This window comes from Vanacampus margaritifer, chromosome 4 (assembly GCF_051991255.1).
Source record: "Vanacampus margaritifer isolate UIUO_Vmar chromosome 4, RoL_Vmar_1.0, whole genome shotgun sequence".
Lineage (NCBI taxonomy): Eukaryota > Metazoa > Chordata > Actinopteri > Syngnathiformes > Syngnathidae > Vanacampus > Vanacampus margaritifer.
Window position 1 is genome coordinate 2,477,587 of NC_135435.1, and position 16,294 is coordinate 2,493,880.

The window sequence follows — 16,294 nt, forward strand, 5'->3', positions numbered from 1 at the left end:
AGAAAATAATGGGAATAACTAATCAAATCACAACTGAACGCTAACTAAAACTGAACCCCACAAATTTACCAATCTCTCTCTTTTTCCAGATTAGGAAAGCCATGCAAAAAAAAAGAAGGAAAGCCATTCATTTTGTGATGCATGCTCCTGTTCGTTCCTCAATCTTACTCGAGCAGCTTGAACAATTTGATGATGCTGCAGTCATTTTCGTACCACTTTTTTTCGTCGTTTTTTGGCTGATCCGTTTATTCGTCAAAATCAATCGCAATATGAACTTGATATGAACAATATGGCCACCTCAGAAATTGCCAAGGTTTACTGGCCTCACCCAAAGGCGCCTACGACGCTTCTGTTTCTTTCTTATTCTGTGGTGAACGTTGCTGAACATTGCAAATTTTGTCAGTTTGACAGGGTTTGGAAAATGTTGCATTTGTGTTACGTTTGTGTTCGTACGCTAGTTGCTTTTTTCGCCACTGTGGCAAGGACATTTTGAACATGTTCATAATTTCCTTGCGAATCCATTGTTGTGCTTGGAGCAGCACATGCATTGAAGTCATATTTCAAATATGAAAAACAAATTGCTAGCTTGGAGACACATGCTCAATGTGGCATGCACCATGGGCAGCGCACGGACAGTCAAGCTGGTGATATTCCTCCAAAATGCAACAAGATGTTGCGGTGTGGGCATAAGGCTATGAACATTAAAATATCAATGGCATCTGACTCCCTGAAAAAAGGTTTAAGATCATTAAGTGTCAAAATGATGACATACCATGTACGCTGTTATAGTGGAAATTTTTGTGCAGCACATCATCGCTGTGACATTTGGACTTAGAGAGAATGAAAGAAAGAAAAAAAACGACACTTGCGGAAGTGACTGCACTGCGACACAGCCAACCCGTCGTGTGCATAGATATCTAGAATGTCTTACGGCGCAGAATCCAACGTCCGCACGGGGCGTCCATCTTGTTACCGGTAGGCAGTCTGGTCTGTTGTATTAATTGTGGGCAAAGGTGAGTGATCTGAACATAAACTCTGTTATCTCGCTTCGAATTTGGCGGATTTACACACGGTTTACTTTCTCAGAAACTTAAATAAAGTAATAGTAATTCTGGATGGATATTTATTAATTATATGGATTATTATTTAACAAGTATGTAGTATAATTATGCTCATAAACTAAACTGTTCGATAAACTTGATTTTTGGTCAAACGCTGTTTTGAGTTATTTAAAAGAACATGTACGATAAAAACACATAGTAATGAATGAGCAAAGTGAGCGTGACAAGATGGCCGCCCTGTGCGGACATTCGATTCCATTGGCCAGCAGCGCGGACGAGACATCTAGTCTTTATAAATATCTATGGTCATGTGCACAACCGGTCCATTACGGTGGTATACGAACAAGTAAGTACATTTTATTTATATAGCACCTTGCAGACAAAAAGGTCAGTAGTGCTTTACAGGTAAAATTGATCGTAACAAAAACAATACAATAAAATAATAAAAACAATCAAATACAAAATACACAAAGTAAAAGAAAATAAAGGTCGAAAAGAGACAGTCCATAATCAGCAGAAATCAAAAAGCTTGCCAAAACAAATATGTCTTAAGTTGGCTCTTAAAAGCATCAACAGAATCACAAAAAAAAAGTATTGACAGCAGGAGGTCATTCCAAAGCTTCGGAGCAACAGCCTGGAATGAACGATTACCACGGGTCTTAAATTGAGTATGTGGGACCATAAGCAGGTTTTGATCCAACGACGTCAACCTCCGAGAGGGCATGTAAGAGCACAAAAAGTCTCTGATATATGAGGGTGCTTGACCATGCAACGCTCTAAAAGTCAGTACAAGAATTTTAAAATGTATTCGAAAATAAACTGGGAGCCAATGAAGAGCTTTAAGAATGGGAGTAATTTGAGCAAATCCATTGGCACCAGTCAGTAATCTCGCTGCAGAATTTTTGACCTGTTGCAAACGCGACAACTCTTTTTTTCTTTAAGACAAGAAAATAAACCATTACACTAATCTAAACGAGATGGAATTTTTTTTTCGGAGTTTAGAAATGTTTCTCAAATGGTAAAAACAATTTCTTGTCAATTGTTTGGAGCGATGCTCTAAAGACATTTTCTTGTCCAAGAAAACACAAAGATTTCTAAGGCTTGCTTTAACAAACAAACTCAAATCACCCAAGTGCTGCTGTATCCCTGGAATGGCATCATCAGGGGCAATCACTAGCAGTTCAGTTTTCTCTGCATTTAACTGCAGGGCATTTGAACCAAGCCATTGTTTGATACGATCAAAGCATGTCATCAGAGAGTTCAGTTTCCATATTTCAGAGGGCTTGAAAGAACAGCAAAGCTGAATATCATCAACAAAAAGGTAATAAGAAACAACCAGAAAACTCCAATGTTAACTTTCCTTTTTTTTTTTTTTTCCTGGAGAGCTCAGTATTGTTCATTCGATTTGACATGTCATCATTGCTCTCCCTTTTTATTTTTTTTATTTTTATTAAAAAAAAAATATATATATATATATATATATATATATATATAATTTTTTTTGTATGTGGGTGAGTAAGTGTATGTGCGTGTGTGTGCGTGCGTGCGAGTGTGTGTGTATTCATTAGTTCACCTAAAACCTATTAAAAAAAATCCCATAATAATAATATAATATAATAATAAATTGCCAAATGCAGAAACATCAATGTAAGTTATCACGATGTGGTGGCTCTCGCTAACAGGCAGAATTAAGTAACCAGAATTCAGTTCAGTTTTCTCTGCATTTAACTGCAGGGCATTTGAACCAAGCCATTGTTTGATACGAACAAAGCATGTCATCAGAGAGTTCAGTTTTCATATTTCACAGGGCTTGAAAGAACAGCAAAGCTGAATATCATCAACAAAAAGGTAATAAGAAACAACCAGAAAACTCCAATGTTAACTTTCCTAAGGGAAGAAGTTTACGTAAAAACAAAACAGGGCCCAAAACGGAGCCTTGGCGTACTCCGCACAACAAATCAGCAGTGAGACAGGAACTGGTTGGCGGAGATTGAGGCTTCTACCTGATAAGTAGGAAGAAAACCATGCCAGGACTGGACCTGACATTCAAATCTCGAAGTCTAGCCAACAAAATGTCATGACAAACAGTGTCAAAAGCCCAAGAAAGGTTTGATAGGACAAGAACAGTGTATTTCCCATTGCAGACATCATAATATCACGAGACACTTTAAGCAATGGAGTTTCAGTAGAATGGAGCTTACGGAAACCGGACTGGAACGTGTCAAAAATATTATGTTCCTGTAAAAAGGAAGTCAATTGGTCAGAGGACCACCTTCTCTAGAACTTTAGACAAGAATGGAAGTTTTGATATGGGTCTTAAGTTTTTAGGATCTGTTAATAAAAGCCGTGACTGATTGTCACCAAAATTTATGGATACATATGCTAATGATAGTTTGAAAATATTAGAATGAAACAGTATTTTATTTTTATTATTAATACTCTAAAATCATTCTCAAAACTTTATTCTCCAATAGGGCTGCAACAGGTATAGAATAAGCTCTAATTTTGGGAAGGATCTTTCGATACAACTTAATATTTACATGTTCTAGACTAGACTGGTCCCCAACTGGCGGACCGTAGTCCAGCTCCGGACCCCGAGATCCTTTCATCCTGATCTCCAAGAATATGTACTGGGGGAAAAATATATTCAGTTTTACCAAAAGACGATTTTTGAATAGACGCGAGTGAGGGCAGCTATGCCTGAGCCGGGGTCCAAACTTTTGTTTTTTTGGGGGGTACTTGCTTTCTCATGACAAATGTGATGAAGTATGGCGTTGTCAAAAGTAAAAAAAATAAGACACTGAAAAGTGAATGGACTGAGGTGTATGCTTTAATTTTATCGGCATCGAGGGCTACGAGACCCTTGTACCTGCCTACGAGGGCTCACTACGCATGGAGTGGAGTTTGGGCACAACACAAAAATCCTTTTGCTGACTCCAGAATGGTGGAGGAATGTTTGGAAGCAATGGCAGACACACTATTTGAAGAGAAAGGAGAGCAACTTAAAGGTGCCGAACGCAAGATACCGATTTTGTGTGGACCACACTTGTCTTTTACCACGGACTCTTCCACACACTCCCAAACACTTCCGCCGTCCCAGCGCTTCCATGGAGCGAGAGTGAAAGCTTACGCGACTGCTGACAGGGAGAAACCTTAAAGTTTCGGTCCCGAAACCCCGATCATTATTTCACTCTACAAGAAAATAGGGGCAACAGCCATTGTGCCACAGTAGTGCCTCTTGTCCATTATACAATTGTTAAAACATGTGTGGGAGAAAAATATGGTTATTTTAACACTCCAATTTGTGTCAATATTGCGACATGCACCCTTAAGGTCCGTCAAATTCCCTTATCATCCACAACAACGCGCAGAGCTGCTCTTGGAGGATGTGGTGCACCGCGCCATCCAAAGTGCCCGGTGTATTGCGTTAGCTGCGGATGAATTAATCAACTAATGTAAGTGACCATCCTAAGCATTTGGTGTATGTCCGATTCTATCACGAGGATACTTAAACAATTAGAGAGGACATCTTGGGTATCACAGCTTTGAAAACAGATACGAGAAAAGAGGACATATATTTGGCCATAAAGGAAATGCTAAAAGAGAAAGGAAATAATGTGAAAATTGCTGTATCCATAACTAGTGATGGAGACTCTTCCTTGAAAGATTTAACAATTGAATATTTGAGCAAAAAATAAATTAATTAAAGAAATATTTGAACGATTCAACGAAGTTGAATTAAGAAAGGGAAGTTTTTGTCAATTCATTGACATGTTTACAATTGAATAAAAGAGCAGAAAATGTAATTATTGTGGTTGGTTGTTTTTCATGTCCGGACCCTGGTCAATTGGGCTGATTGGGATAGTGGACCTCTTGCCAATGTAGTTGTTCTAGACAATATAACTATGACAAAAAAAAAAAAAAAAATAGTGAAGGCATTTTACTTACTTCAACCTCATAAATCTTGTCCAACAAATAAAAGGGGTGTTGCTTGATTGAAGATTTGGTGGTTGTGTGAATTCATGACCTCATGGTGGGCTTTATATGCAGTTATACAACTCATTAGCATGATGAATTGGAGGGAAACCTGCTGGCTGTCTTAATGTGGCGGAAAAACAACCTCTGGTTATCTACATATACACCCCAAAAAAATGTTCTGCACGATTCACGTAGGTCACCTATTTTCGCTGAAAGGTGAGTGATTTTCATGCCTTATATATCTGTTTCGTCTTGTCATCAGCAAGAAATAATCGTGTGTTATCACCTGAAACACTTCAGTCTGGCTAGGGTTGGGGTGTGTATGCTGCTCCCCAGCCTGCTGGGAGTGATGCTGATTCTGCCACTGGGACCAGACTTCACTGGGTCGACCCTGGAACTGAGCTGCGCTCTGGCTGCTTTCTCCTGACACATCTGTAATAAAACAGTTTTACATGCACACATGCTGTCACATATAGTGGTGCCTTTAGACGCAAGAGTAATTCATTCTTTGACCACACTTGTAACTTAAATCATATCTAAAGTCATTTGTCCCTAATTAAAATGAATAGAAATGGCATTAATCTGTTCCAACCAAAAGGTAAATCTGGAATGAGCGTGAAATTAGCCCACCAATCAGGAGCAGGCGTTTCGCACTTTGCATATTGATATATTATATATGAAATTTGCATATGCCACTGATAGTAGCTTGTCTACACGGCTCAGCTGGAAGGAAAACATTGAGTCTCCGCACAGAAATCCGTCCAAAACAAATCCTTATACAACTAAGAACTATAACTTCGATTAAAATTAAAAATAATTACTTTTTCCTTCAATTGTGCTGTTCATTCTGGCGGCCGTGGCTCAGGAGGTAGAGCCGGTCGTCCAGTAACCGGAAGGTTGGCTGTTCGATCCCTGCTCTTCTCATTTCCATTGCCACTCACACTGGTGTCTGAAAGGTGCGAATGTTTGGTGGTGGTCGGAGGCGCACACTGGTAGTCACGCTTCCGTTAGCCTATCCCCAGGGCAGCTGTGGCTACTTAACTCATTCACTCCCAACCTTTCACTGAAGCAACCTCCTACGCTCCCGGCTGTTTTACTGGATTTTAACAGATTTTGCAAGGTCCACAGAATATTATGTTCTATTGCTATAAAAACATGGAACCTACCAAAAGAAAGAATAGTCTCTTCTTTCATCAGGAAAAAAAAGTTAATTTGTATCTACCATTTTGCAGCAATTAGCATTAGAACTTAGCTAAGTTTCATCATTATTCACAAACCTGTTGAAAACACTGGCAAAAAGAGCTTGTTGCAACATGGCCCTGGCTGATCTCTTATACTCTGCTGCCACCAGCTGCCCGTTTTTTGTAATAACTACCATTGCTTTAAGCATGTCAGAAGCTGTATCAAAGCCTTCTGTATGCGCTAGCATTAAAAAACATATAAATAAGTTTTTGGGAGTGAAGGACAAGGTATTAAAACGTGTATTCATACGTTTTGGGGTCTGAATGAGTTAAGTAGCTTACCGCCACCACAGTGTGAATGTGTGAGTGCATGAATAATGTACCCACTGTAAAATGTCTTTGAGTGTCCAGAAAATGCATTATTTTGTTCATTCTGGTGTGGGAGTCTTGGTCAAGTGGGGGCAGTTTAACTCTTTGACTGCCAAAAATGTTAAATAACGTTTAGTAAAATCCTACGGAGGAGCGCCAAAGACGTTAAAAGACGTTCGCCAAGTTTTTTTTTGTTTTTTTTGGGGAAACGGGTGGAGGAAAGCCTTGGCCAGCTGTGCTGAAAGTATCAAGAAGATCTAGTTAGTATAATGACTATTTTTGGCCCTTAGATGGCAGCGATGACTCTCTTTGGACAAGATCGGGTAGGCGTCAGTAGTAGAAGACGTGAGGCGGAGCTAGAGTGTTGAGGGGACAATGGCCGAGAAAGCGAAAATGGCGACCGGTGGCAAGCAGCTCACGCTTGATCGTTTTTTTCAAAGAAGAGAAGCATCAACCAGTGCTAAAGAGCACATTGATGACGACGATGATGATGATGGTGACTCCGAGGTTAACGCCGAAGTTGGAAGCGTTAACGCGGCGGCTATGACCACGTCATAAAGCCTCACCGGCTAGCAATGCTAACGCCGGAAAACGCGGAGCACAACCGAGCACTTCTGCTCAGGCGGACGTTCAATCGGACGACGAAGAGTGCCCCGAGTCCAATGCATATTCATCGGAGGAGTGGGTACAGTCTGATCACGGAGAAGACACTGGTTATGGACTACGATGCCACCATGAATGGAGCGGATAAGATGGATCAGAACATCTCTTACCACCCGGTATAGGAACTGAAGGACATGAGGAAGCCAGACATAACACCACCGTAACGTCACCGTATCATGATCCTGAGAGTAGACTTGATGGCAACATGGCCAAACACACACTGCAGTATATACTTGCTATTCCCCGGAAAAAAAAGGCAGCAAAAAAGTGTAGCGTCTGCAATCACAGTGAAACTAATCTGTTGTGCAAATCCTGCTGCGTCCCCTTGCACGCAGGGGAGTGTTACAAAAAGAAAAACTGTATTTGAAACATCCACACAATTGTAAATAGTACCACGGCTGCACACATTTGTAAATAGTTTGCCAAATTATTTTGTCAAATTGTTACACTGTTGAATGTAAATAAACATATTTTGCTATCAAAAAACACTTTTTCATTGTTGGTGGTAGTGTTTTACAGAAGTAAAGCACTGTTTAGGTGTTTGTGGCGTCATTCATGGGAAAAAAAAAGGTGCCAAATTCACTAGAGTGCATGAAATAATATCGTTTCACAAAAAGCTTGATTTCTCCGTATTTTGTTTCAAAACAGAGCATTTGGGTGAAACTAACCATTTTCTATTGTTGATTACTGAAAAACGGAATAAGGTAGAAACAAACTTTTTTTTCTGATTAAAGATGAGTGTCCAATCTTTCATTTGGGAGTATGTGTGTTTCCATAGTCCAAACACAAAATTTTCTGTGGACCTTGAAAGATCAGTCAAAATGCTTAAATCGGCTGGCACCCACGGCATCCCTTTTCTGAAAACGTCTGGCAGTCAAAGAGTTAAGATAGTCAATGATATTCATTGTTTTTCTTTTTAAAGAAAATAAGGTTTTGTGTTTACCTGTTTTACTAGATTTAGCGTCCACTGCTGCATTCCTCAGAAGTGTCATCTGACATCTGTCCTTTTATCAGCTGATGCTCCTGGGTGTAGGAGCAGTCATATGGCACTCCACGCCGACTACGTCCTCTGTCACCTGGTGGTCTATGGAGAAGAGGATCCCAAGTGTGATAGTAAAAATGTTCCTTTATCGCTGTTGAGAGTGTCCGGGCCCAGTTTCCTGATCTCTGTGGCCTCTTTTATCCATCGTTTGTATTTATTATGTTCTTCTGATCTGATGACGACTGCGTTGTCCCAGTCCATGATATGGTTTTCTTGTTTGTAGTTTTGTATCTAGAAATTACTTTTTGTATATTTGCTTTAAGTGATTGATGATGTGGTCTTGCTCCTCTTGTTCCATGGGATGTAGGCATTGGGGCGCCCAGGAACATCAGCTGATAAAAGGACACGTCCACACCTTCTGAGGGAGGCGGCAGTGTATGCCAAAACTAGTAAAAAAGGTAAACACAAAACCTTATTGTCTTTAAAAATAAAAACAATTACTGTATTAACTAGGAGGACAATGAATGTTTTTACCCATAAGACAGAAATACGGATAAACCGTAATGGAAGCTTGGCTTTCTCAGCTTCTCAGTGTGGCCTGAAAATTACCCATTTGACAAATAGCAGCCACCTTGGTGGAATTTCAAACACCTCAAAAAACCTCCATAGCAAATATATTCACAAAAATAAAATTGATGGCTACATGTCCTATTCTTACCGTAAATTATCAAAGTGATCAATTTAGTTTAAATTTCCACTATGAAAGCACAACAGTACTGAATTTTAAATATGGAAATGACATGAGCAGTTGCATATACCGCCTCCTCGCTCTCTCTAATGTTGTGCTGATGTAATTTGCGTTTCTTGTGTTTATAAGCTACAGTGGTACCTCAGAGTTTTAACACATTTTCAAAATTTCCATGCGTTTCAACTTAAAGTATGGGTTCATCATGTCCAAATTTGAATAGCTTAGCTTTATCTTTTTCCTGCCATTTCCTGCTAGGCTGTATTGAGACTGGACGGAGGAAAAAAATAATTAAAAGAAGCAGCTGTCAGCCATAGTAAACAGTGTTCATCTGGTAGCTACAAACAAGATGGTGATGAACATTGAAGATTACAGAGGATTCCAGAGAGACAAGGATACACTGTTCATTACAAATGGTTAATTAAACTATGCAGCAGATCATGTAAATGGCATGGCTCTAACCAGCTTCATTAGTCTTACAAACAGTCTATCAGGACAATAAGGAGCACAAGTGGCACTGCAGAGATAATCCATTTGGCTAATGTTTGTGTCCATTAAAAGGCCATCAAGTAGCTGTTACAAGCTGAACAAGCTTCATTGCATTCACCATGTGGAAAACAAACAGCAGGAGGCATGAGCAGCTGCTTGACGAGCAGCTCCGACTGAATGCAAACTGAGGCTGTCAGTGTGCTCCTATTCCATTTTCAGCCAGAGTGATCATGTGGCTGGGAAATTGGCAATATTGGCTGAGTGAAACTATATGCTGGGTTGTAATGCAAATTTGGGCAAACTTTTGTAGAATCATTTTACAGCAGCTGGAAGTGTTTGTTGGATCATTTCAATTTGTATATTTTTCACTGGGACCTAATGGCTCACTTTTGAAAGTGTTATTTTAAACATTGGCAAAAAGTGGTCAACTTTAACAATCATAAACTGTAAAGGTTTAGCTCATCTTGTCACTGTACAGTTAGTAACAATAGGCTTTAAATCTGGTATGCGTAAATACTGTAGATGCATGCATGACTGAACAGAACTGGTTCATGGATAGTTGTCTATAAACTGATAGTGTGCGCTAATTCTGCCATAGTCGATATATTAAATTTAGTCTATAAACAAAACGGTGAGATAACCATCCATCATGACGCGGGTGGGAGGTAACATGTTTTCATGGTGATGGAAAATACATTAATAAACTGTGCAATGAAGGTGACTAACTATTTAACTAATTTAAGTGACTGTTTTGTCCTGCAAGTGACTGTTTTGTCCTGCAAGTACTGCAATCTCCCGTGACACGAACAAATAAAATAAATTGAAAGACAATTACTGATTAGGAATGACAAAAATCATGTGAAAGCAGCAACTGACCAAAATAAATGAATGAATAAAAATCCTTGACCGACATGACATTTGACTTTGCATCTTGGATTGGACAGCAACAGAATTTAAGAACTATAAATATGATTTCTGAAAAGTCTAGAGCAACAGAATTTAAGATTTAAGAAGACCGTGGGCCCAGTCAAAAGCATGTATGGTACTATTTGCAATTTAACCACTGACCATTAGTCCCTTCGACCGTTATATAATTCACTAACCTACTAGCATGTGATGAGGTCTAAATTAGGACCACAGGACATTAGTAGCTGAAATATTGTAGTAGTTTTGTTCTGTTGATGTTGCATTGATTTGGTTGCAGTAATGTGCCTGATTCATACTTTTATGTTGAACATCCCTTCTTGATAAAAATGCTAACTGAGAAAAATTTGATTGTTATGCTTCCACAATAGATCCCACCTCTTTCAACATGATGAAAAAAATAGGCTGCAAAGAACTCACCAAAAGCTGTGCTGCGGTTTGTCAGTCCTGAGTAGGCATTGCTGCTAGGGGATGATGTGGCTGGGGATGAAAGGGGACTGTAGGAGGCCGGATCGGTCTGGTAGCTGTGGCCCGTACCAATACCAAAAGGACTGGACTGGGCTTTACTGGACTGTAATGTTTAGATTCCGGTTAGATATTTCACATACAATGATACATTTGTGAGCTACAAAAAAATTGCTCTTGATTTTCTTTTTTAAAGCAAACTTGATTAAACAAATTTAAAGACCCTGTAAAGTCTTGTAAATACGACATATTAAATGTGAATAAAAAATGAGGGGGAAAAAAATCCCCAAGTATATAAAATGAGGTTTTAGTCATCAGTAGCCTTGTGGTAGAGTGTCCGCCCTGAGACTGAGAGGCCGTGGGTTCAATCCCCGGCCGGGGCATACCAAAGACTATACCCATTTGCCTCCCTGCTTGACACTCAGCATTAAGGGTTGGAATTGGGGGGTTAGATCACCAAATGATTCCTGAGCGCGGTTCCTGCTGCTGCTCACCGCTCCCTCAGGGGATGGGTCAAATGCGGAGCAAATTTTGCCCCATTTTGTTTGGTGTGACGGTCCACTAGTGGCTAATAGCTAATAGCTGCTAGTAGTATGCTAATTGGCAGTGGAGCCGTTCAACATGCTATTGGCTCGTTCCGTGCACCACATGCAGCATAACACCTCTCAGGGGTTCACTGCCAGGTTGATAATAGTTTTGGAATTCTCATTTTAGTAAATTTTTTATTTTGTTTCGAGTTTTATTTTTAAATTTAGTTAGTTTTAATTGTTTTTCTGGGTGGTTCTGTTAGTTGTTATTAGTTTGAAAAAAAGTGTATTACTTGTGCGCAATAGTTAATAAACACCATGGTAAAATGAAAAAAGTAACGCATTTCTAACCTAGCGTTGCATTTCGGATGAGTTAAATGAAAAATCAGGCGAGCCAGGCCATTGGAGCCAAAAGTCAAGTCAGCCCGCAAAATTGTCGCCAAGGAATGACATCATTCTGAAAGTGCTTTTCAATTGGCTGCTGCTAGATGTCACTTCTGTGTGACACTTTCAAACGTCTTCATTATGGTTAATATTGAAATAAATATACTTATAATCATATTTGAAATCATCCCTAAAGGCTCATGCATTAAATTAAATACCAAACACTAAAACACAGTTTTACTATAATTATAGTTAGTTTTAGTTAGTTTTGTAAACATAAAATTTAGTTTTAGTTAGTTTTCTAGTTAGTTTTCGTTGTTTTTTTGTTTTAAACATTTTCGTTGTAATTTTATTTTGTTAATGAAATTTGAATTTTTTTGTTAACTAAAATAACCTTGTTAACTGCACACTTAAATGGTAAAAATGGGCCAACGTTTTCTGACTAAGGAATTTGCAATTGCAACGGATAGTCACAGGTGAATTTAAGGCGCTCGGTGCTATATACTGTAGTAGGGGAGGACCATCAGGGGGCCCAGACAATTCCCAAAAATGACTTACTTTACAGGGTCTTTAAAAAAAATCAGTGAAACACTAAAAGAAACACACAGAAATTATTTTCTATTAGTTAGTCAAGTTTATGGAAGAGGATTAGGGCCAGTGAAGAGGGAAAAAAGGGTTGGCAGAATTCTCCCTTTATTCTCAGAATTCTGACTTGAAAGTGAGAATTCTAACTTTAATCTAAAATGTTTTACTTTAAAGTGAGAATTCTGACTTTAATCTCAGAATTCTGACTTTAAAGTGATAATTTTGACTTTAATTTCAGAATTTTGTCTTCAAAGTGATAATTCTGAGTTTGTGAGGTAGAGCTCTGAATTGTGTGTGTGTGTGTGTGTGTGTGTGGGGGGGGGGGGCAGAAAGTCAGAATTCTGAGAGTAAAGTGAGAATTCTTCTGAGAATAAAGTGAGAATTTTTACATTTTAAAGTTACTGACTTTGACTTGACTTTCTGACTTAAACGAATTCTCACTTTAAAGTCAGAATGCTGAGAATAAAGTCAGAATCCTGCAAACCATTTTTCCCCTCTTCACTGGCCCTAATCCTCTTCCGTACAACTTTCATTAAATGTAGTTGCTTGTTTTGTAGAAAACAGCAGCCAGCTAAATGTCAACTTTTTATATGATTTCAGACCTTAGTCAGTCAGCAACATCACTCACTTTTAGGTGCGAATGCACATAACAAAAGACTGCAGACAAGTTTAACGATATGGGACATCTGGACCATCTGGAGCATTATCCTTAGTGCAACGCAATCTCTGATTTGAATTAATCTAATCCAATACCCATCCGACAGCCATTTGAATAAACTTAACCAAACTGGCCTAGAAACCAGAACAACCTGTGAAGTTTATTTGTCCTCGCAGATGGGTCCCCTATCCTGTTCAGACTGATTTATATTGTGTTTGGAACAATCTTTTGCTGAAAAAGGCCAAAAAGAGACTCAAAATGTGGTCAGGCTCTATGCTTGAATATTATGTCAGATTTTACCATCTGTTTAGAGGTGGTGAACATCAACCCTCTTTTCCTCTAAATTATCTCACTGCAGTGACTTCATTTGCTGGAAACATATATTAACCCTTACCTTGCATTATACAATTTTAGTTTTAAAGTATGCTAAGTTCCAACAATGTGCATGTGTAAATACACTGACACGCACACCAAACAAAGACTAATTCATCTGGCATCAAAGATGGAACAGGGTTGTTAAGGAAATTGCTGAGGAAATCATTTGGCACCAGTAGAAACCGCACCATAAACCTGAGGCTAATAGTATGTCAATGTTTGTATGTGTGTGTTTGTATTACCTGGCCAGAGAAGGGGGGTCGGTTTCCTGACCAAGCGACCTGGCCTGGGTTGAGTTGTCTTGATATCTGAGCTAGATTCTGACTGGATGAACTTGATGGTTGGATGTCATTCACACCAGGGACATGGATCACAGAGGAACTGGAAATATAGAGGTAGACCCCCCCCCCCCCCACACACACACACACGGTAATAAGAACTTTTAAAATGAAAACATGATTGTAGAATGAGTGTCACATGACATGTACCTGAAGCTTTTTCCAGAGTGTGCCTGCTGGAACTGAGAACTCTGCGAGTAGAGCTGCTGTCCTCCCGCTGTAGAGGAGGGAACCATCATCTTCTTATCACCCGCTAAGCACATACACACAAACACCAGATTTAAATTGTAGTTAAAAGCCGGGAAGATACAAACATTGAGTGGTATGTACGTTCCCTCCTCCATCTAGCTCCATCTAACGTGTTCTACTGCCGCGTCAATGCTTCCCAACCACGGAGTCACCACCCTCATCTTCATCATCGATGATGATCATCGTCGTCAACAATGTGCTCTTTCTGCGATGCTTTCGGTCTTTGAAAAAAACGGCTCGGGCGTGAGCTCCTCGCGACCGGCCGCCATTTTTCCTTTGTCTTCCATTCTCATCTCCTGCTCGACGCTCTAGCTCCGCCTCTACTGACGCCCACCTGATCTTGTCAAAAGAGAGTCATCGCTGCCCTCTAGGGGCCAAAAATAGTCATTAGGCACAACAGACAGGCTGGAAACTTTCACCAGACATGCGGAAGGGTTTCCTCTACCCGTTTCAAAAAAAAATAAAAAATCATTGGACGACGTCTTTTGACAGTGCTCGGTAGGTTTTTACTTGACGTCTTTAAACGTCAGTGGCAGTGAAAGAGTTAATGTTTAATTCCAATGCAAAAACTTACAACAAATATTTATCTTATTTCTAATTAAATTATTATCACCATTAGTATTATAATAGATGCAAATGTCTAAAAACAAGGTACTTTTTTGCTGATAAGTCTTATCTTAAATGTACTGAGATTTATGTTTGGACCATAAATTAGACATTTTAACTATTATTATTATCATCATTATTATATCTAAATATTAATATATTAACAATTGACTATCAACCGCAAGATGCAGCCTGTGCCCGGTCCACTCGTTTAAGGCAGCTGCCCTCACCATGTTTGCAGCATTGTCTGTCATTTCATACCGCTTGTCGAGCATGTGTATCTTTTTTTTTTAAAAACCCCTCTTTAGTTACGGTGTTGAATGGAACCATGTCTTTCACCGGGTGAAAAGTTATTGCATCTATGATTTGACGGTGCTGTTTGGACTTTTTATCATAAGGTGTTATGCTGGCAAAAGTGTCTGTAATTGTTTTTTGAGTAGATTAAGTTTCACCTCGGGTCCCACTTCTTAGTTTGAACTGGTCTACAGGGGCATGTGATGGCGATTCAAATGGTCCGACAGGTTTGTTGTTTTTTATAGCCAAAATATTTCTATATTTCGGATGTTGACTTTTTTGGGGGGACTAAATCCACTGCCGCTTCTACCACCGTGACGTCTCCTGCATGTCGCATGTGTTTTTAGAGCAGATACTGTGAGTAGTGTGAGAGTGGAGGGAGGAGGGAACGGTGACTGATTAGCAGGAGGGAGGGGGAGAGCGAGACAGGCTGTGCAGAGCATGGAGTAGATTGCTGCTTTTATAAAGCAAAACAAACGTTTGCTTGTTCAAAAAAAAGAAAAAGAAAAAAAAGAGATAAAAAACGCACGTCTTGCGCATGCGCACATCGCAATCGCGATGTTCAAATGATGTCGTGCAGGCCTACTTTCCATTGAAATGAATTGGTAAAATAGTAAATAATCGAGTCTGGACGACGATCTGATCTGACCGATCAAACATAAGTGACAAGTATTAAAATTTACAAGCCAAATTATTTTAGGCAAATACAAGACAAGACACAAAAATGGGAACACCAGATATTTATCAAACTTCACAATTCAATATATGCTTCGCCCATTGGCGGGAACGCGAAGTTGGGGGACGCAGGGGTGAGGGTGCGAGTGTTGTGTAAAACCCAGAAGTCCCTGGCATAAACCCCATACCACCGTCTTTCATGAGTGGACAAGTTGATTAATCCAGGTGTGCCTGACCTCAGTAACCACGACGACAATGGCCAGACACACCTGGATTAATCAGTTTGTCCACTCGTGAAAGACACGAAACAAAGGAGTGGTATTAAGTTCAGGAAGTAGTCGAGCCCAATTTGCTGTGCCAACGCGGGTTTCACGTTTGTTCCTGATTGGCTGCTTCCTTGAGCCAATAAAAACATTTTACAATGAGAAATTAAACTAGAAAAATTCCCGCGGAAATTTTGAATGGGACTGCTGACTCTTGTAAATGAGCTGAACATTTTAAAATTTAAACCACTGGAATCACTCAAGAAATGTGGAAGTTAACCATAATAAACATCAACTAAAAATATCTCACTGTCCCTTTAAGAAAAATGCACTTTCACGCACACACATTTGACTTTGTAAATGAGCTGAACAGTTTAAAATTTAAACGACTGGAATCGCTCAAGAAATGTGGAAGTTAACCATAATCAACATCAACTAAAAGTATTTCACTGTCCCTGAAAATGTATTTAAAAAAAATGTAAA

General features: G+C 39.4%; 1 protein-coding gene across 1 annotated transcript in view; it reads right to left on the reverse strand.

The window, feature by feature from the left end:
• arnt2 (aryl-hydrocarbon receptor nuclear translocator 2) overlaps positions 1–16,294 on the reverse strand; it is a 134,265-nt gene that overhangs the window by 17,356 nt on the left and 100,615 nt on the right. Inside the window, exons 15-18 of the mRNA XM_077564434.1 lie at positions 13,875–13,977; positions 13,629–13,767; positions 10,813–10,963; positions 5,326–5,471 (exon numbers count right to left, since the gene is read on the reverse strand). Of these exons, the coding sequence (XP_077420560.1) occupies positions 5,326–5,471; positions 10,813–10,963; positions 13,629–13,767; positions 13,875–13,977 (539 nt within the window). The remainder of the gene's footprint in view (positions 1–5,325; positions 5,472–10,812; positions 10,964–13,628; positions 13,768–13,874; positions 13,978–16,294) is intronic.